The sequence below is a fragment of the Malania oleifera genome, chromosome 2 (assembly GCF_029873635.1).
Source record: "Malania oleifera isolate guangnan ecotype guangnan chromosome 2, ASM2987363v1, whole genome shotgun sequence".
NCBI lineage: Eukaryota > Viridiplantae > Streptophyta > Magnoliopsida > Santalales > Ximeniaceae > Malania > Malania oleifera.
Window position 1 is genome coordinate 123,899,096 of NC_080418.1, and position 27,757 is coordinate 123,926,852.

The 27,757-nt window shown below is 39.6% G+C and overlaps 1 protein-coding gene across 1 annotated transcript; it reads left to right on the forward strand.

Annotated features, from left to right (window-relative positions):
* Nucleotides 1–6,474: 6,474 nt before the first annotated feature.
* Nucleotides 6,475–6,852, forward strand: LOC131148348 (uncharacterized). Its single transcript, XM_058098063.1, has one exon. The coding sequence runs from the start codon at nucleotides 6,475–6,477 to the stop codon at nucleotides 6,850–6,852; it is 378 nt and encodes a 125-aa protein (XP_057954046.1).
* The last annotated feature ends 20,905 nt before the right edge of the window (nucleotides 6,853–27,757 follow it).

Sequence of the window (27,757 nt, forward strand, 5' to 3'; positions counted from 1 at the left end):
CATTTGGGTTGCTTAGAAGTTAAGTTATCAAGTTCTCTCTCTCTCTCTCTCTCTCTAAGCACTCGAACTCCACTCTCTCTCTTTAGATTTCTTCGTCATACATTGTTAGAATCAACGATCTGATGTTACTACAAGGATCAGGGAAGGATTCTCTTCGAGATTTGTGGAACGGATCTTTGTTTCGAGCATTTTTGGGTTTTGACACAAAATCAAGGTAAGGCTCGGTTTTCATTTCCATTTTGGTAGTTCTGTAGAGAATGGGATTGTAAGTATGTTTTGTACTGTGATTTATAGGTTTTGGGAACTCGGTTCATTGTTTAGGAGTCGTAAAGTTCAAGTTTGGATTTTTGGGGAAAGGTAAGGGGATTCTATTTGTATTGGTTATTTTCAAAATTTGATTCGGTAGAACTGTGGTTCACGGTCTTGCGTATGTTTTGACTACTTATTTGGGGAAATCTAACGGGTAAAATTATGGGATTTTTCATGTTACAGTTTTGGGAAAAAGGGGACATTGGGTTGCATCTCTGGTTTCGTTGGAAAACTGTGGATATATTGTGTTATGGAGATGACTGTGCCTTAACTTGTTTAAACTGTATTTTTGGAAAATCATGATTTTTAGATTACCAAATGGGTGTGGATTGAATTGTTATAAGAACATGCATGAGTTGTGATTTTCTGAAATGAGATATAGGAACGAGGTTCCGAAATGTTCCAGGTTGTAAAAGAGTGTCCGGCTCTATATCTAAGGGTGTGAAATTTCACCTGCCAGTGGCAAGAGTCCGAGTGGGTGAAATACCGCCTTTCCGGCTGATCACTTAAGGGTGTGGATCCACCAAATGCACCGGTATGATGTCATGGGAGCCAAGGGCTACGCCACGTACCGGGGACACTATGTAATGCGGGTCAGCTTTGGGCCGAAGGGTGTGACGACATTGGGTTACCTGATCATATGTGTGTGTGTGTGTGATGAGCACTATACTTGAACTGTTTTGTAAAAATATTGGAACTGTATTGAACTGTGTATGTTTTATGTGATGATAACACTTAAATGCCACACACCGATATAACCTGGATCTGCCTTACTGAGAGGTGTCTCACCCCTATCGTACGTACGTGTTTTTAGGTCCTTCGAGTAACTGGAACTAGCATCCTTGTGTTGGGAGCGTAGTGGTCGGTGTACTGCGTGAAGTACTTGTGTAATTATAGGACTATATCGGTTATCGTTTTGGGTTTTGGTTGGTACCTGGGTTTATGTTTTGTATTATGGAGCTTAGACTCCTTTTGTATAGACTTTGGTATGGTACAATGTATGTATAGAAAGAATATTTTTCACTATGTATATGCCATGTATGTGAATGTGTATAGGGTGTACGGGAACCCCACGGAGTCGGACCTTCATTCATTATTGTATCATTGGTGTTTTGTATGATACAGGGTCAGGTTAGGTTACTAATTCTCCCCTGGGTCCCATCACCGGGTTAGAGGCGTGACATCACGCCAATGCGGGTGTAGCACATCTTAAGAATATGAGGTGGGTTCGGGATGTTGGTACATAACAGAAAGAAAAACCAAATGTTGATTAGAAAAATGATAATAAGATAAAAAGGAGGAGAGACAATGAATCGTACCTGAGGAAGATCGTGAAACTTGTGAAGCCATGGAGGACTTTGGTAAAATAGGGTAAATATAATCATCCAAATAAGAGGGATGTGTGACAGGGTGAAGGGGTGGTGGAGAAGGGGGTGAGGGTGAGAGTGTCGGTGAGGATACTAAGGGAGAAGAAGAGAGAGGTGAGGGGCTAGGGGTAGGTAAAGTGAAGGGTGTATATTAGGAATAGGAAGGGGAAGGACGGGAGAAGATGTAGGAGTAGGAGGTATGAGATGATAGGGAAAAACATTTTCTTCAAAGGTGACATCACAGAAGATGAAATTTTTTTTGTTTTCAAGATCGTATACACGATAAGCCTTATGATGTGTAAGATAACCCAAGAAAACACATCGAAGAGCACGACGAGAGAATTTATCGTAATGTTGGCGAGCAGTTGGGGCATAGCATAAGCTCCCAAACACTCGCAAGTGTGTATACTATGGTGGTTTCTGGAAAATAAGTACATAAGGGGACTTATGATTGAGGCTAGGTGAAGTAGTGCGGTTAATTAAATAGGTGGCAGTGAGAATGCATTCGCCCCAAAAAGAGATGGGAAGATTAGCTTGAAAACGTAAACACCGAGACACATTAAGAAGATGACATTTTTTATGCTCGGCAACACCATTCTGTTGAGGTGTATCCACATATGTGCGCTTGTAAAAAATGCCTTGATCATGGAAAAAAGTTTGAAGTGGGGTGGAAAGAAATTCTCGACCATTATCAGTGCGTACGTACTTAACAGTACAATTGAAATGATTTTTTACCATGGCGCAAAAATTCTGAAGGCAAGTGAAAGTATCAGATTTCATGCACATAAGATAGACCCATGTAGCACGCGAGTAGTGATCCACGATTGTTAAAAAATAATGTGCACCAGAGAGTGAAGCTGTAGGATAACCACCCCCTATATCACAATAAATCCGATTAAAATAAAATGTGCTCTTATTTGTATTTAAAGAAAAAGGTAAACGAGCGTGCTTTACTCTGGCATAAACATCACAAGGCAAATGAGAATAAGAAATATTTAAAGTTTTCAGAATACATGAAATAGAAGGATGACCAAGACGTTGATGCTAAAGGGTAGTATCAAAAACACGCTGAGAGTGAAAAATTGAGGCAGAAGGAGGTTTATAGTGGTAAAGTCCATCTTGTACTTCACACGTTCCAGTCAGCCTCCTCGTTGATAAGTCCTGAAAAACACACAAGGTATGAAAAAATATAGCAACACAGTTGAGATCAGTGGTAAGTTTGCTGATGGACAATAAATTAAATTTAAATGAAGGCACATAAAGAACATTAGAAAGAGAGAAAGTAGGAGAAAAACGCATAGTGCCAGTATGAGTAACAGGAACAATGTTACCATTTGGAAGCTTAATGGGGTATGACTAATTAAGAAGTGTAATATTAGCAAGAGAAGACAAATTGGAAGTCATATGATTAGAGGCACCTGAATCAACAATCCATTCAGTATTAAAAAATGAAGCAGAATGACAAGAAGCAAGGTTACTAGCAAAATTGGCAGAGTTGGTGTTCGAGAGTGATAAAAGATCCAAGAGTTGACGGTATTGTTTGCTGGTGAGACTAGGGATAGCAATTTCAGAAGAAGTTGAAGAACCTGTGACAGTATTTGCAGCCATTGATGAACCAAATGTGATGTTGGACATAATGTCATATTAGTTCAGATGAATCAAATTGCCGAATCGGGTTAGATCCGATCTCTGTGATGGCAAAAAAAAATATAAACCTTCGATTTGATAATCTCGCCGTAAAAAGTTAAAGGCAAATTCAGCAATTACTTAATATGAGAATGTCGGAGAACATATACGACGTCAGAGAATGAATGGTGCACCGGGATGAGGTCGGACAAGGCAGGTCTGGCCAGAGACTACCCAGAGGTCACTGGAGAGATAGAGAGCACACCGGAGAGGATAACATAGCTCCTGAGAAACTGCTACGAGCACCGGCAATACTTGAGAAAACTAGCCAAGAGAGACAGACGCTGGAGAAGATGAAAATTTCAATTATGAGATGACTTATTTAATTTATTATAATCAGAAGAGGCAGCAGATAGGATGTTATTAATTTTTTGTATATAAATAAATTTATTTCAAATCGTTAACATTAAGCTTTAAATGAATAATATATTTATCTTTTAAAATAAACTATTTGTTATAATCAAATCAAAAATTGTATTGATTGAACAATTAGCTAAATTTTTTTTGTATTTTGTCTTCCTGTTTTTCGATGGAAGTTGGCTAAGTTTGTGTATATATATATATATATATATATATATATATATATATATATATATATATATTAAATTATTAACATTAATTTTATATGAAAATATATGAATCTTTTAAAATAAATTATTTTTTATAATCAAATCGATAATCATATTAATTTTTTTAATTCTATATTTTGAGTTTTTATTTAAATTATGTTTTATAAATACACAGTGATGGGATAATTATTCCAATTGAGTAGTTAGTTGGGTCTTTTTATATTTTGGTTTCTGAATCAATTTTTAAATTATGTTTTATAAAACATAAATACCTTTTATAAATTTTTTTTATCCATTAATTGTGTTTGTTTCACCCATTTATTTTATATTCTTGTGCATTGAGTTATATATATTTTGCTCTTCCATTCATGGTGTTCATAAATGCATCAAACTAGCTTTGCTCCACAGTAGCATTTGATTGCCCTTCTAATACAATTTGATCTTTGTACTCTTTAATGTATGTCAACCTCTACCTTTATGAAGTGTAAAAGTATATTTTAACGTTACTTGCTTTAAATTATCTTTAGTTTGGTTTTTCATTTGCAAAACATTGCTTCTTTGTATTAGTAACCATGATTGTAGTTGATTCTGGCCTAGTTAAGTTGGACTTATTGAATTGGGATATGAGAGCTCGCTTCTCATTCTATAACTCTTCTCATTTTATAACTCTTCTCATCCTTTCACCTAGTTATGCGGAAGTTATTGGATTAGATGCGACAATCATTTCTCATTCTATACCTCTCATCGATCACTCATTCATAAAACTAAAATCCAAGATTACTAACATGAAAGTCTCAAACTCTAACTAGCCATTGGGATGTCCTTAGAGACATAATTTGCTTGGATACGATGGAGTAAAAATACTTTAGATTTTAATATGTAGGATTTTGATTGATTACATTAGTAGGGTGCCCTTTTTCTCATTATATTGATTGTTAGTTTGTTTATATTTTCTTTTTAGGATTAATTCCTCCTTATATTATCCAATCTCTCTCTTTCTCTCTCTCTCTCTCTCTCTCTCTCTCTCTCTCTCTCTCTCTCTCTCTCTCTCTCGTAAAAGATAGGATTCACCTGCCTTTGGGCAATGGCTCAGGTGGCAAGGGCGGGCTTGGGATGGGCCACTTGTTGGTTTAAGTCTCAAGTTCGATTCCTGCCCCAGCGAACAAATCATGTATTTACCCCTACATAGTGAGAAGGGCCTTGTTGTGTGGGCGTGGGAATAATTTGAGTACCCTGTGTCGCCACCAGAGTGTGTCCGGTCAACGAGAGTGTCAGCTGTAGTGTCAACTATATGTGTCGGGTAAGTCATTACACCCAACGTAATTAAAAAAAAAAAGAAAAAAAGAAAGATAGGATTCACCTTTGTTTTTCATCAATAAACACGCTTGGATCCCATATAAGGATCTTTATCATTTGATTCAAGTTTGATTTTGTAATCAAATATTAAAATAAAAATAAATTAGGCCTTGATAATATATATATATATATATATATATATATATATATGATATGCCCATAATAAATCACGCTAATAAGGGTAGGTCAACGCCTATCTCATACTTTCTCCAGGTCTGACTTTCTGACGAGTGATTAGCTCCGACCTAATAAAGAGGAGGAGAGATTCACGCCGACGCCCTTAAAAATCGAGTAATAGGCGCACGCACTTATGGCCGAAGAGCGATTCGCGCCCCCACGCAATAAATCCGAGCCAACCAGCGGTCAACTCAAGCCCCTATAAGTAGGGATTGGGAGTACAGGCAAAGGTAAGTGACATAACACTATTCTACTGTTGCATTTTGCCTTCCTAAAAGCCTTCCTCTCACTTAGGCATCGGAGTGGTCCCCCGGAGTACACCCCGGGTCCTCCAAGTCTTCATTCTTTTCTTCTTTCAGGTCAACGAGAGTCAAAGGAGCATCCCAGCTATTTTTTTTACCCCGCAACAGTTGGCGCCGTCTGTGGGAAGTTGCTTTTAGGAGGCGATATTATCTTGCTCTTGACTTTCAAACGTTCAAACAATGCCAACCTCACACAATTCCACCTCCTTCCCTGATAACAAAGAACCATCCCAATCCATCCAATGGACCTCCGACTCATCTGGTGTCAGTAGGGAGGAGTTCCTTGCCTTTCAGAAGGAAATGAAGGACATGCTCAACCAACTCTTACAACAGAAGAGCCAAGAAGGGCACGTCCTTCCCCAACCGCAAAACAAACCCAGCGCAAGCAAACAAGCTGACGAACTAAGGGAGAAATAAGAGAAAACTCACCCTAGTAAGAAGGTAGAAGATGCAAATAGCATGAACGTCAACCAACAAAGATCCACCGAGCTCGAGGAAAGAATAAAGAAGATAGATTACATAGAGAAGATGATGAAAGAGGGTAGAGCCAGGCCCTACTATGGGGAAACATCCCTAAAGTGCGCGGAGTCTCCGTTCAGCAAAGAGATCATGGAAGCTCCATTGCCCAGCAGATTCAAGATGTCTATCTTTGAGAGATACGAAGGTTTGTCTGACCCCATTGATCACCTAGAAAATTTCAAAATGTTAATGGAGCTGCAAGGGGCTCCTGACGCCATCATGTGCCGAGCGTTTGCCACCACCCTTAAGGGTACCACCAGAGACTGGTATCGAACTCTGCGACCAGGATCTGTTGGTTTCTTCCAAGGGATAGAGCAAATGTTCATCGGCCACTTCCTTAGTAGCCAGAGAGTTGCCAAAACAACAGGCCATCTAATGAGTATGGTGCAAGGGGACCGCGAGACTCTAAAGAACTTCATGCACCATTTCAACACAGCGACCTTAGAAATCCGCAACTTGGATATGGTGGTAGCCTTGGCTGCCCTGACAACGGCTCTTCAACCCGGAAGCTTCTTATACTCCCTTGGGAAAAAACCGCCAGTGGACATGGGGGAGTTAATGATTTGAGCAGAGAAATACATAAACCTGGAGGAGATGATGGACACGAGAGGAAATCGTCTAGAGCGGAAAAGGAGAAACAACGGCAGAGAATCTGGAGACGCGTATAGACCTACAAAAAGGCACGAAACTAGTGCACTGCAAACAGGTCAAAAGAGTAGAGGACAGCACAACAAGCTCTCCACCTACACACCTCTAAATGTACCGCGCTTAGAGTTGCTGATGCAGATCAAAAAGAAGGACTACGTCTCATGGCCCGAACCTATGCGAACGCCTCTACATAAGCGGAACATGTCCAAGTTCTGCGCATTCCATAGGGATCACGGTCACGACACAGAAGAATGCATTCAGCTGAAGAAAGAAATCGAAGTCCTAATAAGAAGGGGACATCTGTCAAGATTTGTCAAGAAAAAAAATCCACAAAGGGAACCAATCGAGCAGAGGAGGCACGACGCAAAAGAGAAGGAAGAGCAAGCTATTGGGGAAATTGCGGTGATCTTCGGAGGGTCCGCCAGTGGAGGAGATAGTGGAAGTGCACGCAGAAGATATGCTAAACAGGTGCTGACGATAGAAAAGGGGGAAACCAGTAGCAAATGAAACAAGAAAGGTGACGCCATAACCTTTGACAGCGGAGATGAAGAGGGAGTGCAGCAACCGCATGATGACGCACTAGTGCTCTCCCTACTCGTAGCCAATTACATGGTTAGGCGTATACTGGTAAACAATGGGAGCTCGGCCAACATCATGTTCTGGTCGGTCTTGGTAGGGATGAAGATAGGCAAGGAACAATTGAAGCCCGTCTCGACCCCTTTGGTAGGATTTGGGGGAGACACTGTTCACCCCTTGGGAACCATCACGTTACCAGTGACAATAGGGACGACCCCGCAGCAGGTAACAACGTTGACAGAGTTCCTGGTGGTTGACTGACCTTCGGTGTACAATGTCATCTTGGGTCGTCCATTCCTTAACGCAGTTCGAGTGGTAACATCAACATACCACCTCAAAGTTGAGTTCCCTACACCACAAGGGATAGGATATGTCAAAGGAGATCAGGCCGCTGCCCGGAGTTGCTATGTAATGGCCTTGAAAGGGAAGATGGAGGCCAAAGAAGCTCTAACGGTGGAAGACCTGGAGGTCAGAGGAGAGTATCCCCAGATCAGTACATTATACGAAGATATCAAACACATACCACTGCAAGGCCACCAGGAGAGAAGTGTACAGATCGGGAATCACTTGCCCGATACTTTGAAAGCGGAGTTGACTGAACTCTTTGACGAATTCTCTGATTTGTTCGCATGGTCGGCAGCAGACATGCCCGGCATCGACCCTGCTGTGATAGAGCACAGGTTGCAGGTCAACCCCAACCACCGACCTATAAAACAGAAAAAAAAAAGGAGCTTCGCGATGGAACGGATCAAAATAATTGACGAAGAGGTGACGAAACTGTTGCAGGCCAACTTCATGCGAGAAGTGGACTACCCCGAGTGGCTGAGCAATGTGGTCCTGGTTAGAAAGCCCAATGGAAAATGGCGCACCTGCATAGATTTCACGGACTTGAATAAAGCGTGCCCAAAGGACAGCTTTCCTCTCCCTCGAATTGATCAGCTAGTGGATTCGACCTTGGGACACGAGCTCCTCAGCTTCATGGACACTTACTCAGGGTACAACCAAATCCCTATGAGTCCCGCTGATGAGGAAAAAACTTCTTTCATCACCGAAAGGGGTTTATATTGTTATTGGGTGATGCCCTTCGGCTTAAAAAATGCGGGGGCCATATATCAGAGGCTAGTGAACAAGATTTTTAAAGAACAGCTCGAAAAAACAATGGAAGCTTACGTGGACAATATGTTGGTGAAGAGCATGGAAGCAGGGCAACATTGTAAAGACCTGAGGGAAACGTTCGAGCTCCTCCGCCGGTACCACATGAGGTTGAATCCCTCGAAGTGCGTGTTCGGCGTTTCTGCAGGTAAGTTCCTGGGCTTTATGGTGACTCACAGAGGTATAGAAGCAAATCCGGATAAAATACGAGCGTTGCTGGAGATGGAAGCTCCAAGGACTAAAAAGGAGATACAAGTTCTGACCGGAAGGATAGCCTCCCTCAGTAGATTTATCTCCTGCTCAGGGGATAAAGGCTTACCTTTCTTTAGAGCACTGCGGAAGAAGGGAGGATTCGAATGGGGGGAAGATCAGGAGGTAGCCTTCGAGCAGCTTAAGCAATACCTTGGATCCCCTCCTCTCTTGACAAAAGCAAAGAATGGGGAAGACCTCTATCTATATATAGCTTCCACAGAGAATGTCGTCAGCTCGGTCTTGGTCCGGGAAGAGGGTAGAAAGCATCAGCCTATATATTACACAAGTAAGGTGTTAAGTGGCGCCGAGAAGAACTATTGTACGGTGGAAAAAGCTGCCTTCTCCATCATCTGTGCAGCGCGCAAATTAAGACCCTATTTTCAAGCCCATAGGGTTGTCGTGTTAACAAACCTGCCCATGAGACAAATTCTACAGCAACCGGAGAGTTCGGGGAGAATGACGAGGTGGTCGGTAGAATTAAGTGAATTCGACATACAGTATCAACCGAGGCCCACGGTCAAGGCTCAGGTACTCGCGGATTTTACAGCAGAAAGGCTCCCCGAGTCATCCACCAAGTCAGAGGAGTGGACACTGCACGTTGATGGGTCCTCTAATGCTGCTGGAGGGGGAGTCGGATTCATCCTTTCTGACCTGGAGGGCAATGAAACTCTCTTCGCCCTAAAACTGGAGTTCACAGCAACCAACAACGAAGCGGAGTACGAAGCCCTGTTAGCCGGCCTGCGACTGGCGGAAGCATTAGGGGTGGCACAGATCAAAGTACTGAGTGATTCCCAGCTGGTGGTAGAGCAACTCAAAGGAGAATTCGAAGCTAGGGATCCAAGAATGAAGAAATATCTCTCCAAGGCAAGAGAGTACATAGAGGCATTCGTCCAGTTCGACATAGAACACGTACCGAGAGCAGAGAATAAAAAGGCGGACGCACTAGCGAAATTAGCCTCGGCAACCGGTTCGGAATGGAAAGACACTATCTATCTTGAACGCATAAGAAAACCCTCGTACGAGGAGGACAGAATTAACTCAGTGGCGTCCGAATTCAGCAAGGACGATTGGAGAGCGTCCTTATTCCTATACCTCCAGGACGGAACCTTACCAGGAGATGATAAGGAGGCTCAAAAGGTGAGGAGGAAAGCGGCAAGATATACGTTGATGGGCCGGGAGCTCTACAGGCGATCCCTGACACTGCCCTACCTCCGATGTTTAAGCAAAGACGAAAGGGAATACATACTACGAGAAATCCACGAAGGAGTATGCGAAACCACCTTGCCAGTAGGGCTCTAGCTCACAAAGCTATGCGACAGGGATTTTACTGGCCCACAATGAAGAAGGACGTGGTTGAGCTCATAAAAAAATGTGACAGATGTCAAAGGTGCGCAGTTGTACCACGCGCCCCCTCAAGTCTACTCTCCCCTCTAACCAGTCCCTGCCCTTTTGCTCAGTAGGGGATAGATATCCTTGGACCTCTTCCACAGACAACTGGCCAGAAAAAATTCTTGTTGGTAGCAATAGATTATTTCACTAAGTGGGTAGAGGTCGAACCCCTAGCCACCATAACAGAGCGGAATATTACACGCTTCGTGTGGACCTCATTAGTTTGCCGCTATGGCATTCCCTCAGCGATAGTTACAGACCACGGGAAGCAGTTCGACAACGAGCACTTCAAAAAGTTCTGTTCGGACCTATCTATTAAGCTTCTCTTCGCGTCAGTGGCGCACCCCCAGAGCAATGGACAAGTAGAGAACATGAATCGGACGATTCTGCACGGACTGAGGACCCGACTCGAATCCATGCAAGGTAGATGGACAGAGGAACTCCCTTCCCTTATATGGGCGTACCACACCACCAAGAGAGTAGCAACAGGGGAAACCCCGTTCATGCTTGTCTTCGGCGCAGAAGCAGTCATCCCAGCAGAGGTGGGCATACCCTCTTGGCGAAGGAAATACTTTAACGAGCAGACCAACAGTGAGAAGCTCAGGTCAGAAATAGACCTACTGGAAGAGAGACAGGATCAGGCGAGTTTAAAAGTTGCAGCGTACCAGCAGAGGGTAGCAAAGTACTACAACAACCGCGTCAAAATAAGGAATTTCCATCCAGGAGACTTAGTCCTGAGGAAGAGGCGAAACAACCCGTCCGAGCAGGGGTCGCACAAGTTAAAGCCTAACTGGGAGGGCCCATACAAGGTCACAACAGAAATAAAACCCAGAACATACAAGTTGGAAGATGTAGGGGGAAAAGAAGTTAAGAACACATGGAACTCTGAAATGTTAAAGAAATACTATTCTTAAAGAACCGCTTCTTGCAGCGCTGTAATAAAAGTGCCGCTTACAAAAGTTGTACTACATCAATAAAGGATGAAAAATTCAAAATACATATTCTGTTCCTACAAACTAATTTGCTTTGTTCCCTTCTCCAACTTCCTCCTCCTCCCCTTCTTCATCCTCTTCCAGATCCTCTGCAGACTCGGGGCTCTCTTCGCCATAGCCATGAGAGCTTACACCATCAAGAGGAATCTCGGGATGTTTGGTCCTTACTTGATCACGACACCTCCTGAATCCAACTCGGTAAGCTTTAGAGGTGTCGATAACAAATTGGTTGGAGTCTTTGTATTTCTTCACTGCAGTTCAGGAAGCAGAAGCAGTAGCAGTAGCTTCTCGGGCAGGAAGTTCCTCCCTACGAAGGCGATCGACCTCTGCCTGCAAAGCCTGCTCGCGGAGCTCGGCCTCGTGCAGTTCGTTCTGAGCGAGGACATATTTTTCCCGTGCATCGAGTGTCTGGCGATACATCTTCGCGACTTTCTCCTCCTGGGCCAGAGCCATCATCGCCAACTGTGGAAAAATGCAAAGTATGGAACAGTTAGCAAGAGTAGGCATAAGTCAAAAAAAAAAAAAAAAATTATAAAGCAAGTAAAGTAGACACCTGGTACGAAGTATGGCGGATTTTCGCCGAGAGAGCGTCAGGAAGGGTACATTAGGCCTGCACAAAGTCCTCAGCGTGCACAGCCCGACGGAGAGCAGAGGCAGAACGGGTCGGCTCGTGAAAAATGGCTTCAACTTGAGCCTGCGAGTGCGTAGGAGGAGCAGCATGGACCTGTCAGTAAGGGCGCCGGAATCACCTACTGCAAGGGCTTCCCTTTAAGAGGATTCTCCTTCGACCTCTCTTCTCTTCTTCCTACTCCTACTCACCCTTTGCTTTCTAGCTTCTCCCATGAGCGATTCATACCTGGTGAAGTCCATATCTGCGAGTATAAAAGAGAAATGGAGTAAGAACACCCACAGTAAAGATAACACCTGAACGTACACATACACATAATCAGGGGAGAGAATGACTTGAGGAAACGGGGCTGATTCCCCATTGCACAAGGACACGCTCCTGAAGCAGCTCCTCATGAGGGATAATACCCGTTCACCGAGGGTACGAAGTTCTTTCAGGGTGGCCTGCTCTTCGGGGGAAAGTCTGGGGAGGAGATGGCGCACCCGAACTACAAGGGAAAACGGGGTGAAAAAAAAAAAAATGGGTTAGACGGATAACCTACTTGTAAGCCCTGAAAAAGAGGGTGGAGAAAGATAACAACGTTACCATCAAGAGGAGAAGACCAGACAAAGGAGCCCGTGTAATTCAACTCTCCTGAGACAAAGAAGTAACGGGTCTTCCAATTATGGATGGAAGAACTGCCTGGTGAGAAAAGTTTATAACCTGGTAGAGAGTTGAAATAATATAGCTCCTTCTCTGCAGAATGAGACGGCATTTGGAAGCAACTTCTGAAAAGTGGGACGGTAGGCTAATGGCCCAAGCAGAGCAGAAGCACAGCAAAACAGGTGAGCGAAAGATAAGAGTTCGGAACAAGTTGTGATGGTGCTATGCGGTAAAAACGTAGTACGTTAGAAATAAAAGGGGAAAAAGGGAGCCTAAGACCCAAGTCTAGATAATCAGTATAGAGGCAGAGCTCCTCAGATTTTTGGTCAAGAGCTGACTCGGTAGCAGAGGGTAACCTAACAGTGATATTCGATGGTACAGCAAAAAAATAACGAGCATTCTGCAGGTCAGACGAGGAGAGCTCACAACGAGCGCTACGAACTGTTGTAGGTACCTTTAAGGGCTGTGAGGAGGTCTCCATAGGAAAAAACAAGCCTGAAGGAAACACTACCTAAACCTAAGGGTCAAGCGAAGCAAGCAACAGCCAAGATCAAGAAGAAAGGAGGCCAACACAGATCAAGACAGTAAAATTTCACACAAACAACTAGGAAATCTTACAAGACAAGATCAAACATACAAAACTAGCGCAAGAACAATGAAGAACATGAAGAACAACAAGACAAAAATACTATAGAGAGGGAAAGCATACCTAGCACCGAATAAGGGACTTGTGGAATGGAGAAGAGTAGAGAAGGAAGCAGTCCTCTTAGAATGAAGACGAGTGTGGAATGAAGGAGTCCCCTGGCCTTTATATAGAGAGGAGGGCACGAATCCCTGTGGCGGGAATCTCAAGAATTTTCATTTACGAGAAGGATTGCGTCTCGAGGGAGGCATAGGACACAGAAAATCTCTGACAAATGCACAGACGAGGCTTCCCGAGGACAAACGCCACCTCGGAAACACCAAGTCGCCTCGGACACAACGTCAGACGGATGGCCATCAATAATGCTTTCCTCCAACCCACTTTCCGAGGTAGGACGCATTTAAAACCTGTTTTCTTGATATCTCTCGCAGGACAGAAGCGTGCAAGGATGCCTTGGGAAAGTGAGATAGTCGCGAAGGACGATCCAACAGATGAGCACGACTCATCGGCGCACGGCCCAAAATGACGAGCACGACTCGTGAGGCCAGACCAACCAACAGATGAGCACAACTCATCAGGAGGATGGCCCAAACTGAAGAGCACGACTCGTCAAGCCCGAACAACCCAACAGATGAGCACGACTCATCAGGAGGATGGCCCAAACTGACGAGCACGACTCGTAAGGCCCGAACAACCCAACAGATGAGCACGACTCATCACGCGGAAAGCCCAAGCAACGAACATTATTCGTAATGCCACACATCCGAGTAGGTTGGTTAGCTCGGCCTGATTATTCAAAGAGCTCGGATAAAAGAGCTCGGCACGAATCCTTCCTCGAACAGCTCGGCAGAAACAGCTCGGCACGAGTCCTGCTTCAAAGAGCTCGGACAAAAGAGCTCGGCACGAATCCTTCCCCGAACAGCTCGGCAGAAACAGCTCGGCACGAGTCCTGCTTCAAAGAGCTCAGACAAAAGAGCTCGGCACGAATCCTTCCCCGAACAGCACGGTAGAAACAGCTCGGCACGAATCCTTCTTCAAAGAGCTTGGACAAAAGAGCTCGGCACGAATCCTTCCCCGAACAGCTCGGCACGAGTCCTGCTTCAAAGAGCTCGGTCAAAAGAGCTCGGCCCGAACAGCTCGGCAGAAACAGCTCGGCACGAGTCCTGCTTCAAAGAGCTCGGACAAAAGAGCTCGGCATGAATCCTTCCCCAAACAACTCGGCACAAACAGCTCGGCACAAACAGTCGGCACGAGCTGCTCAATTACTCTACCAAAAAAAAAAAAAAAGAGGGGAACACAAGGAAGTGTTAAAACCTCTAAATGGAAAGATGCAAACACAAATAATGATTCAAAATTCTATCCAGAAATTTGAAACTGAGGGGGGGACAACTGATATGCCCATAATAAATCACGCTAATAAGGGTAGGTCAACGCCTGTCTCATACTTTCTCCAAGTCTGACTTTCTGACGAGTGATTAGCTCCGACCTAATAAAGAGGAGGAGAGATTCACGCCGACGCCCTTAAAAACCGAGTAATAGGCGCACGCACTTATGGACGAAGAGCGATTCGCGCCCCCACGTAATAAATTCGAGCCAACCAGCGGTCAACTCAAGCCCCTATAAGTAGGGATTGGGAATACAGGCAAAGGTAAGTGACATAACACTATTCTACTGTTGCATTTAGCCTTCCTAAAAGCCTTCCTCTTACTTAGGCATCGGAGTGGTCCCCCGGAGTACACCCCGGGTCCTCCAAGTCTTCATTCTTTTCTTCTTTCAGGTCAACGAGAGTCGAAGGAGCATCCCAGCTATTTTTTTTACCCCGCAACAATATATATATATATATACACAACTAATCCTGCTTAATGCACTGTTTAGATTCACAAAAAATTTATATTTTATTTTTGCAAAAAATTGATAGCTTATTTGTTTGTTTGTTTAACAAACTTCACTTACATCATGTGTAAGACATATGCCTTAATAAATATGGAAGATCCATCCCACATGAGGATCTTTGTCATTTGATTCATTTTTAATTTTAAAATAAAATAAAAAATATTGAGTCTTAAGCTCTTGCTGTTCTATACTATTGGTATCGCTTTATACAATTTTTAAAATTCTCAACTTTGATATATATATATATATATATAGATATATTTTTTGCAAAAAATTTGATTGCTTCTTGGTTCATTTGTTTTTTGTTTTTTTATATTTCCCGTGTACAATAATTTATTTTGATATTGCAATTCAAAGAATTTTCAAAATAATTTGTTTCTACTCTACTAAATGCTGGAAACTTTTCTCTAACAAATTTCAAAGTTAAATTAATTAAATTTTAGGGCAAAAATCATTTAGTTCCCCTAAAGTTTGGCCAAAAAAGAATATTTTTTCCTAAATTTTTAAAACTTTCGCAAGCCTCCCTTAATATTTGTTTTTTAGGGTATTTATATTCATTCAATGGGTTTGTCTTTTGCCAAATATCAAGGAAGGTTTGTATTTTTTTTTTTTCCCCGAATTTAGAAGGAGCAATGTGTATTTTTTTTTTTTTAATTTCAAAGAAAATCATATTTTTTTTTTCACCAGATGTCATAAAATTCACTGCATTTTACCCTAAATTTTATCATTTATGTTGATCTAACTTTCAAATGCATACAATTAAAAAAAATGGTTTAAAAATAAATAAATATAAAAATAAGGTAAATCTTAAGAAGTTATTTAAATATTAAATTCATGCATTCTCCATTTATTTATCTTTTTTTAATTTTCCATCACCACTACATATACTTTATCTCTTTAATTTTTCCCTTTCACTTCTTTAATATTTTTGTTTTTGCTCCCTAAAGAAGTCAATGACACATACAAACACATATTTGACATTAAGTTCTACTTGCGCTACACTTTGTGCTTAAATTCTCTTTCTTCTGCCCACCTCTTACCATACCATTGCATGGAAACTCATCTTGTTGTAGGAACACACGTGCGCGCACATGCACACACAAAGAACCTTGTAATACAAACCCCACAAAAGTGACCCATTGGGCATTAACCCATCAAACCACCATATTGGTATCGCCCCTCTCAAATCCTCATTCCTCAATAATAGAACACTACAATATAGCGTCGGGCAATATAACTATGTAACACTCAATTATAATTTTTTATATTGGTATATAATTATGAAATAGAACCAAAATAAGATAAGATTATCTCGATGAGTTTGTTACATAAAACTTTTATTTTCAAAAAAAAAAAAACATTTATTCTTATTTTGACAAAACTAATGGTTAGCATGATCTAGTTTGTAGCAGGTCTGTAGGAAATAAGGAGGGCTTTGGATGTGTGGCTTTGATGTTAGTTGTATTGCCTTTCGATGCTACTCCAAGCTCACACTATGGTGGAGGAGATGTCCTGAAAATCTAGAAGTGTGTGTTATGAACCAAAAGGGTCCCATATTATTTGGAGAGTAAGGAGCATGGATCGATCGACCTTCATTTGTAAGATAGATAAATGACTGACAAGTATATTTCTAATTGAGTTAGAGGTTATGTTGGCAGATTGTGTATTTTTAAAGAATTTGGTTCACTTGTTTTTTTTTTTTTTTTTAGTGGAACATCACAACTCATATAAAATTATAAATGAAAAATACCCATTTTTGGTACTTAATTTTCTCTAAATGAAAGTTGGGCTCTTAATGATTTGAATTTTAGTGAGTCAATCTTGTTTAACAGACTTTTTAATTTGTTTCAAATTACCTAATTATTTACTAGGAGGTTCCAAGGTTCTATTGAATGTTTTTGCCCCTAAATGTAAATTTCACAATACCCCAAAATACACTTCATTTTATCTCCATAATCCGATTGTACACACATATTTTGCAATTAGTTACCAGATAACTAAAATAATTTTACCTTTACATTTAACAATTGTTCTAATCACATTGGGGACTCTTTTTATAGCTTGATATCTACATTCAACATTCAGCAATCGAAGCCTAAGTTTATCAAGAAAGACCTAAGTTTTAGTTACAACGAGCATAAATTTCATATAACTTTACAATTATTTGAAGACATTTGATGAAATTAAATATTAGGCACTGAAGGTTGAATGTGTGAGCGAAGATACTAAATGTTGATTTCCTAGTCATTTGGTTACTAAATATTATTGTCAAAAACCAAAATCTTTATTGTCATGTCATAGTTTGTTTAGTCACCTGCAAATATGACAAAAGAAAACTGAAGGCATGCCTGACCTCTAAGACTTTCTTTGATTCTCAAGTTAGCATAAGGATAAGGAAAAAAAAAAAGGGAGATTGTTAATATAGGCAACTTAGATGATCTACTATTTTTTTAATTTTATGTTTCTTATAAGCTGCTTTGAGGAGTTAATCCTTTTGTATCATAAAAGGCTTGCATCTTTATAGTGGACTCCATTAAAGTGTCATCTTAATGTAGTTCCTTTTCGTAATGTGCTTAATAAAATAAGTCAAGCTACTTATAAGTCCTTTGAGCACTTTTTAGGGGGTCAATTTCCCCCTCATCGATTATCCCCAACTTTTAGATACGAGGGAGGCTACAAATTTCTAGAGTAATTATTACATTTTTTGTATTTCATCACCACCTAGCATATATCAATTTTCTCAAGGATAATTAGAGTTTTGATGATTTATTTGGGCTATTTTGTAAAAAATTTTCATGTTTGCCTTTTTGGTTAAGCTGCCTTTTTGGGTTACTTGTGATTTGTGTGTACACTTTAGATGAATATTTTAATTGCACTATAAAAACTTCAGCCACACACTATTATAAACTATTTCTTCTTTACTGAGAGGTGTCTCACCCCGTTAATTGTTAAATCTTTTTAGGTGATCCAGGAGATCGGACTTAGATAGCTCCAGGGCAGAGTAGTTTTATGAGTGAGACTTAATCGATTATGTTTTAGTTTTTATGTATTATTAAAGCCCTGTTAGGTTTTGTATTAAAGAGAACATGGATGTGTGAAATGAGTTTGATGATGTATAATTATAGAACTCTGGTATATTATGTTCGAAGTTGCTTTATTATTTTCCGCTGCATTAATGGTATCAGAGACACGTGTCGTCTTCATAACACTCCGGGCCCCACATGGCGGGTCCAGGGTGTTACAAATTAAGCGATCCTAAAGGTCGTGAGCGCAGTGACAATATGCACAAAAAAATATTCTCCATATGAATGAAATCAGTTTTAAGGACAGTGATCTTTCCATGCCCCAACTTCTGATAAGTATTTAAATTTTTATTTAATATTAATTTTATTAGTAATTTTTTTTCCTTTTATTATATTTCCAATAGAGCACACTTCTTCATGCCTCATGAGTTGAGCTCATGAGATGGATGTTGGGCCTTATTAGTAGTACTCTTCAATTGAACCATTTTCATGGGCAAAGCTCACATATATATGCCTCAAGAGTTGCACTCATAAAATGATCATATCTCATCGATTGTGTTATTTTCATAATCAAAACTCACATTTGGATGCCTTGTGAGTAAAGCTCATTAATTGAATCATTTTGTGAGTAGGGATCACATCTTTGTGCATCATGAGCAAAGTTCCTCAATTGGACTTTAGGGCTCATGAAAAAAACTCATTATGTAACAACCTGCCTATTTTACCACATATATATTTTTTCCCACATAATAATAATATAAATAATTCTAACATCCTACTAAACTGTCATAATCATGATCAACCTAGATACATGAGTACCAAGGATGTACCTGTCATACAACTTTGATGCCTAAGTAGCAGAAAACATAAAATCACAAACATGTCATACAACACCATAAACCATACTAGAGTTCTACTGAATCTGTCATATATATATATATACAGACATCCACAAAAAGACCCAAAAAGTATCATAGGGTCATAATCACAAAAACCCCTCAGACCCTATCTCACCTACTTACCCTTTTGATACGGAAATTCTGTAGCAACTTGCTTATTTTCCATATATATTTTTTCCTTTTAAATAATAAAATACAATATCAACATATCAAATCCAGTAGGTCATAATCAACCTGAATCCGTGGGTACTAGGGATATAACAGACACTCAAAACGGAAGCCTAAGTAGTAGGAAACATAAAATCATAATATCATAAACACAAAACCATCCATCTCAACACTAGAGTTACTACATCCATTGTATTTAGGTATATACATCCCAAAAAGAAAGTCCTAGGAACATTTCCCACAAAAATCCATCTATCCCCACCAAAACTTACCCTTCAAAGAGGGCAGATCTACAGTACTATCTCAGTAGAGCTTTATCCGCTCTCCTATCAGGGGCTCTTGAAATGTTCATATAATTTAGGGTGAGACACCTCTCAGCAAGGGAAAATAAATTAATACTAGTGTGTGGCAACATGAGTATTCTGTGTTATACATAAACCATACAGAAACATATTTAGTAAACTATTATGTCATATATGGGAAAACATATATCATTATAGCATGGCAGAACATACTGCATTTTCATAAACATAATACATCTCATATAATAATAATACGAAAACAACCCCGGCAGGTTAGCTGACTGTTGTCATGTATTACCCTCACATAACTGGGTTGTGTGGCCCGAAGGCGGGACCTAACAATGGTTGGCCGAACACTGCCAAGTCAAAAGTACAGTTTGTAAGTTCAATGGGTCTGTTAGACCTGGTCCGTACACCAGGGGCGCTCATACTTCTTAAAACCACATCAACTATTCTTCCTCATACTACTTCGTACAGTAGCGTTAACACAGTATCATGATGATCATGAATACATAGTAGCGGTACCGTGCAAGTGCTAGCCTAAACCAAGCCAATCAGGTTCTGATAACATATAACATATAATCAAACTGTGATACATGAATATTTCATACTATTAATTGCCAAATCAATATCATCACATCATTTTGCATATATATATATATATATATATCATAAAATCATCGGCCCGTACACCGACATTTCATATTTTACCATAGCTCGGCCCGTGCACTGGCAAATCATATCTATAGCTTGGCCCATACGCCGGCAAATCATATTCATAGCTCGGCTTGTGCATCGGCAAATCATATCTATAGCTCGACCCGTACGTCGGTAAATCATATCCATTGCTCGGCCCGTACGCCAGCAAATCATATCCATAACTCGACCCGTACGCCGGCAAATCATACAAAATTCTATGCCCGTACGCCGATTTTTCGTTATAAAAATCCATATCTTTATTATATTCCAAGAAAATAGTATTTCATTATAAATTCTACTTATGCCACATGAAATAGGTTTCATACATATTTAAACATATCATCTTTTACAACAGTATTTCCTAAAACAACAAGCATATATAAATATAATTTATTTTCCTGAAATCTGATGCTATAATAACATACATATATTTTCGAAAAATAACTAGCTTAGTTTATCCCCTTACCTGATTTCTAAAAAGCCCCTAAGACAAAGTCTTGCACCCACAGGATTCCCCATTCAACACCCTGAAAATGATATTCCCTAGAACTAAACTTCAGTATTACTACGAGTACTATGCTTTCTACAACTGCCAAGAAGTCAAATACTGAGTAGAAAGCCTTACCCTGAATTTGGGATGAATTTCCAACTCGACCCACCGACAATCCACTCCAGCAAATATGCAGAGAACTTTCCTAAGAGTGTCGTGGTGGCTTCAATCATCGAATCAGCAAAAGATCGGCTCGAAATCCTATGGAGAAGTAAGGGGAACCGAAGGAAGAGAGAGAAAAGATTTATGTAGCCAAAATCCACCAAAAAATGGTGTTTAGGACTACTTATACATTGGCCTTCGTCGATGAGCCACGTCACCTCGTTGACGAGGTCATGAATACAACTTGTCGATGAACTCTCTCCTTGTCGACGAAATTCAGAATCACCCAAAACCCCCTCTCGGTATTTTCTCGTCGACGAAGAGCACCCTCATCGATATGCCCAATATGGCGCATCATTGACGAACACTTCCTGTGCCCCCTTTTATTTCCTTTTCTCCCTCTTTAAATACTATAATTTCTCTAGGTCGCTACAAGTTTGGCCAACTCCTACCGCTGCGGAGCTTTATCCACCCTTTTACCTAGATTTCCTGAAATGTTTGTATAGCTGGGGTGAGACACCTCTGAGTAAGGGAAATAAAATGATATCAGTATGTGGCAACATGAGTATTTTTTGTGATATACATGTAATCAGTACATAATTCATAACTGGTATAAATAGTTGTATCATATTTGATTAAAACATTATCTATCATAACATAACTTAACATACTAAATTTATATACTTGGAAAATCATCTTGTATAACCATATCATACTTGAATTATTACCCATGATAGATAGTTAGTTAGTTGTTGTCATGTCTTACCCTCCACATGACAGGGTTGTGCGGCCCGAAGGCAGGACATTGCAATGGATGGCCGACCATGCTAAGTCAAACATAGGTGTGTAAGTATGATGGGCCTGTTCCACCTATGCCGAATTACCAGGGGAACTATGACAGTCCCATAAAGCCATATCGACTTCCATCTCCCACACTTTACATAAGACATGTGGTAGCACTAACGTAAACGTGAACATATAACTATGGTGTCGTGCCTCTTAAAATTGAACTAAGCTATCCGGGTTCTAATAACATATAATAAATTCCATATTAAAACACAATTGTTTCGTAATTCAGAGTAGTATTTGACATAAACATATTTCATGATTTTTTACATATCATACATAATCACGGCGTCAACGTTGACATAATTCATAATGTAAAAATCACGGCATTTACGTCGACATAATTCATAACATAAAAATCATGGCTTTTACTCTGGCATAATTCAAAACATATTAAACATAAATTCTTGCACTATTTTACATAATCTTAAAACCATAGTTCCTGTACTATTTTTAGGGTCTTCCTGAAAACTATTATAACTTGCTTATTTTGGGAAAATCATAATATTTCAATATAACATAATTTTCATGGAAATGTTATACTCATGCCACACAAATGTAAGTAGCCTTAAACTAATAATTTGTTCTGAAATCATATTTCTTTATAAAATGTGTTAAAATCATTTCCCTACTCAACAACAGTATTCCTAAACATAGTTCTATAACATACATATTTTCTTGAAAATAAATGCTGCATATTAATAAATAATTTTATGAAAAAGGCTAACTTAATTTATTCCTTTACGTGGCTTACTGAGAGCTCACAATTAAACCCAAATCTACACTCATGAGGTTCCCAGCTCAATACCCTGAAATTACATTTTTACCAACAAAACTTCAGTATTATTCTATCTAAAGCATTTTTCTCAGTCTAGAAACACCAAATATCTTATAAAACTTAAAATAACCAACTTACCTAGATTTTGGGATAGTTCCCAAGTTGGCCTAATCAACAAACTACTCCAGCAGACTTGTAGAGAATCTTCTCAGGAGTAGCATGGTGACTTCCGATCGTTGAATCGACGAGAATCGAAGCTGAAAATGAAGGGAGAAGGTAGAGGAGATGAGGTTTAGAGAGAGAGAGAGAGAGAGAGAGAGAGAGAGAATTTCATGCTAAATTTCACGCTAAAATCCTGAGGTTGGCATATTTATAAAACACAAATTCGTCGATGAGACACGTCACCTCATCGATGAGTCCATGAAGGGAGTTCATCGACGAACACTTACTCCTCGTCGACCCTGAAATTAGCCCTCTCGGTAATGTCTCATCGACGAGACACACGTCCACGTCGATGAGCCCAAAAAGTCTGTTAGTCAACGAGCACTCTGCACTCGTTGATGAGACCCTGCTGAATCCCGTTTTTGAAAAATCATTTTCTCTTATTTCTTTTATTTACTTAATTTCTATAATTCTTCGGGTCTCTACACATTAGTTGGAACATTTTGTGGGCATAACTCACATCTTTGTGCTTTGTGAGTAGAGCTCACCAGTTGGGCTTTAGTCTTCATGAGTATAACTAGACCTGGCAAAACGGGCGGGTGGGTCGGGTTTGGGTAGGTCACCAAAGGGCCAGGTCATGAACGGGTCGATGTTAAATGGATCACACATATGCCAACCCTAACCCGTCCGTTTAATAAATGAGAGGGTAACGGGTCACCCGTTTAAAAAATATATAATTTATTTATTTTAAAATTTTTTAAAAATTCCATATAAAATGACATTTAAAAAAAAAAAATACTACATTATATAAACTAGGTGCAATATACCTCTCAAAAAAATATTGAGCTACACTATTTTATTAGCATATATCTTATGGAAAAATCGAATGCATTATTAGAATATTGTGTATTGTAAGATTTATTAACTAAAAAATCATTAGTTTTTTTTTTTTTTTGCAAAAAATTGTATAAAATATATATGGATGCATGTATATATGTTTGTATACACTACTTAATTAAGAAAATTATCCTTTACTGTGGAGCAGATGGAGGCTTGGGGTGTGGAGTTAAGTGGTTTGTGGTTGTGGAGCACTGGAGCTGGGGGGGACTGTCGGACTGACGCCTGTGGCTGTGGTCCGTGGAGCATGGAGGAGACAACAACTTGAGTTGCTCAAGGTGCAAAGTGGATCACTCGCAAGCTTACAGCACTTGCAGGTCCGACACTTAGCAGCGCACCAGAGGAGAGGAGAGGAGACTCAGGACTAGAGAGAAGAGGAATGAGGATTGAGATTTGAGAGAGTGAGAGCTGAGAGGTCAGAGAGACAAAGATGACTCAGACAAGGAGACTGGAGAGCCGCGGCATAGGTTAGGGTTAGAGTTGGGAGTCAGGGACTATCTTAGGGTTTTTTTGTGTGTTCCTGTCCAAGGTCCACGTGTTGAGGAAGCTGTGAAGTCAAGTGTGATGAAGCATATAAGCTTAAGGATCCAAATTAACGGGTGACCCGCCCAAACCCATTTATAAACGGGTTGACCCATCATCGGCCCAATTATTAAATGGGTTGACTTCTTTAAACCCGAACCCATTTTAAATGGGCGGGTCCGGGTGACCCAAAGGGTTATGACCCGTTTTGCCAGGCCTAAGTATAACTCATTAGTTGGGTCATTTTGTGAGCAGAGTTCACATCTTCTAACCTTATGAGTAAAGCTCATCAGTTGAGCTTTAAGCCTTACGAGAAAAGCTCATCAGTTGGGTTATACTGCAGGACAACTGACATCTTTGTGACTCATAAGCAAAACTCATCAATTAAAATTTTGTATGTGGGCATTGCCTTACGAGTAGAGCTCATCAGTTGGGTCATATTGTGAGCACAACTCATATCTCCATACCTTTTAAGCAAAGTTCATTGATTAGGCTTTTTTTTTTATGTGGGCGTTGCTCATCTGTCTTTGTTCATTCCAGAAAATGAGCCTATGTAGTCTATTGAATCAATATTGCAAACCTTATAGGCTATTTTTTGAAGTACATTTTCATGACTTCTTTGAAGCTAAAATACTTCTGGTTTGGGGTGTAGATCAAGTTGCTCCCCATTTCCTATTCAGATTTTTTTTTCTTGTCTTTAAAGTCTTCAAGGGTTGATCTAGATGCATTGGTTCCTTTCCTTATGGTGCCGTTTCTAAATGATGCATTTCTATATTCGGTTTTGGATGATCCTTTTTTTCTTTTTTGGTTATTGAAGCACTTCAAACATCTCTTTCATTCGTTTTTGGAAAAGCCATAAATTGATCTAATGGTGCCATTCATTCTTGCAATGAGACATGGGATTGCAGTAAATGACTTGATTGAAGTGAATGATTTTCGAAAGCATGGTTGGAACTGTACTTATGTGATGTCTCATGATCAAGATTAATGAAACCCTTCCATGTTTCCACATATGACCCAAATTGTTGTCGCTAAAAATATCGATTTGGGATTTGCTAGATCAATCATGGCCTTGACCACTCAAAACAAGAGAATAAGAGAGGCTTAAAGGATTAGTAGTGTACTAGAGGGGATAACTCTAATGCCTAACTCAAGAAGTGGAAGAATAGGAAATGCATGACAACAATATTAGATTGATTGTTTTGAGATGCCCTTGCCTCTTCTTGGTGTAACTCTTTTGTAGTCATGTAGGCATCTCTCTATTTAATTCTCTGTTTATGAGAAATTATTAAGGATTTGTAAATCTTTATGTTAGGGGGTTACCTAGTGATTTTAAAAGTTTTCATTGAAGAGGTTGCAAGGAATTTATTATCCCCTTTTATTATCTTTTAATGCCTTTTTGGCCTCATATATTGCTTTCCATACTTTGGGGTTATACTTTTATTTCTCATTAACTAATAAACTTGGTATTGAATCAAAAATGAGAATGTTATTCGTTTTGTTGAGGTAACTCAACACTAAATATTTTCTAAACAATACTCATTCATCAAATTTAGATTATTAAATGGTTGTTTGGTTTCTGACATCTTTCATTATTTCTGAGAATGTGATATACATATGATGTTGGAATTGGTGTATTCCCAATGGGGGGGTTGAATTGGAAACTTAAACTTTCTCCTAGGTCACTTCAGATTCCTTAAACAGTATTGCACAAACTTAGGGTCTTTCTATACAATCATAAACTCAATCAAATATTTAAACAATTAAACGCAAACATTCAAGTACTGAAATTTAAAGTGCGGAAATTAAAAGTAGACACAAGAAATGTTATCGGGGTTCGGCCAATACTACCTACGTCCCTGTCTCAGCTCGCAAGCCCGTGGATTACCACTATTGCTCACTTAATTGGTGGAGCGGTACCGTTTACAACACTTTACCAGGATGGTGCACCTAATTCTCTTAACCGGATCTGAACCAATCCGAGGCTTTTCACAGGGCAAGTCTCCCTCTTTCGATCACATGTCGAGAAACAATAGATAATCAAATATTGTGTACAAAGAAATGTTTCTAACACAAGAAAATATATACCATTATGCGCACAATCAATTAATGCACTAACATATGATATAATATTAACCTCAGGTGAGATTTCGTTAACCAATGTGTTAACTCTCAACAGTATGTGTGTCAATATGTGTATGTGAGAGTGAAATCTTTGATTTCAAGATAATGTATTTGCAATATGAATATTCAAAGCATCTTTAGAATCCTAAGCAAACATCCCAAAAAATATTTTTCAAATATCAAGTACAATGGATATTAGGGTTTAAGCTTGCTAAAAATGATTTTTTCAAAACACAAAGCAAGTTTATGAAACTCGTAATAATGATACAAGTTCTTAAGCCAATGAAGAGTTTTTCCCAATCTAATATTTAAAAGTAAAATACCATGAGAAAAACTTACTCTCCAAAATCAACAATCAACAAATGCAAGTATTAGAGAGTTGTTAGCTTACAAAGAGAATAAATGAATACTTACAAAAATAATCTCTCTCAAAGATATGTAATTTAAATGAGTATGGGAAGGAGATTTTGCAATATGCTTTGTAAAAAGTGAGTATGAAAGATTTAGCACAATAAATTTTTAGAGAAAAGTTTTACTAATCTATATGCTAATCACTTACTAATTATAACAAATGAGAGGGTATATATAGAGTTGGGCAAAAATATAACCGTTAGGGACATCAAGGGTATTTTGAAAATTGTTTAATTGAGTTTAATGAAAATTAACCCTAATTTACTGCGGTAAGAATTTGCCAATCCGAGAGGTTTCGGTTGACCATAGTAAAGGTTCGGTCGACTGTATTGCTAAGTTCGGTCGACCATGACACATTTGAACTAAGGATTTGGTTAACTGTCTCAAGGCAATTTTGAACCCTCTGAGATTCGGTTGACTAGGGCATGTTCGGTTGACCAAATTTTGAGGTTCGGTCGACAAGGTTGTTAGGAATCATCCACGTGTTAGTTCGGTTAACCGTGCAGTGCAAATTCATTTCAAAATGGTCGACCGAATAGTCAATAGGTTGACTCTGTTAGGTTCGGTCGACCGAAGCTTCTATGTAGGTTCGGGTTCGATTGACCGAACACACTTAAAGTGTGTATTTAAGTCCTGATTTTCATTTGAAGTCACCCATGTTCACATAATTATAACTTCTAAGTTATAAGAGATTTTTCATGTGATGTTTAGGGACCTAAAGTCAATTTATGATCTTTTGAACTAACCCAAAAAATTCGGCGTCGGTCGACTTTCGGTCGACCAATGGTGATTCCTAAAGTCAAATGCATTTTATAATAAGAACAAATATTTTTAATCTTCTTACTCATATGTCTTCATGGAATGCGCTAGATACATATGATATTGGAGTTTCTTCTGCCTTCCAAGTTCCTTGATTTTATATGTGCTGAAATTTATACCTATTTATGTACTTAAACACACATAAGATGCTGATACTTTGTCAGTATTAAAACAGAAATCGGATTCAAAAAGTCAACATATGATATCTTATTTTCATACCTATTTTAAAGCTGAAATATAATGTAGTAGCAATTTTATATTTATTGAGAATAAAGGATTTTTACAAGGTATGAGATTTCATTCTCATCATAAACTATATGTAAGTTTCATGAAAATCTTGGAAATCTTATTTTAA

Excerpts from the sequence above, each read along its gene's own strand:
- LOC131148348 (XM_058098063.1), top strand. The coding sequence starts at position 6,475 with ATGGAGCTGCAAGGGGCTCCTGACGCCATCATGTGCCGAGCGTTTGCC.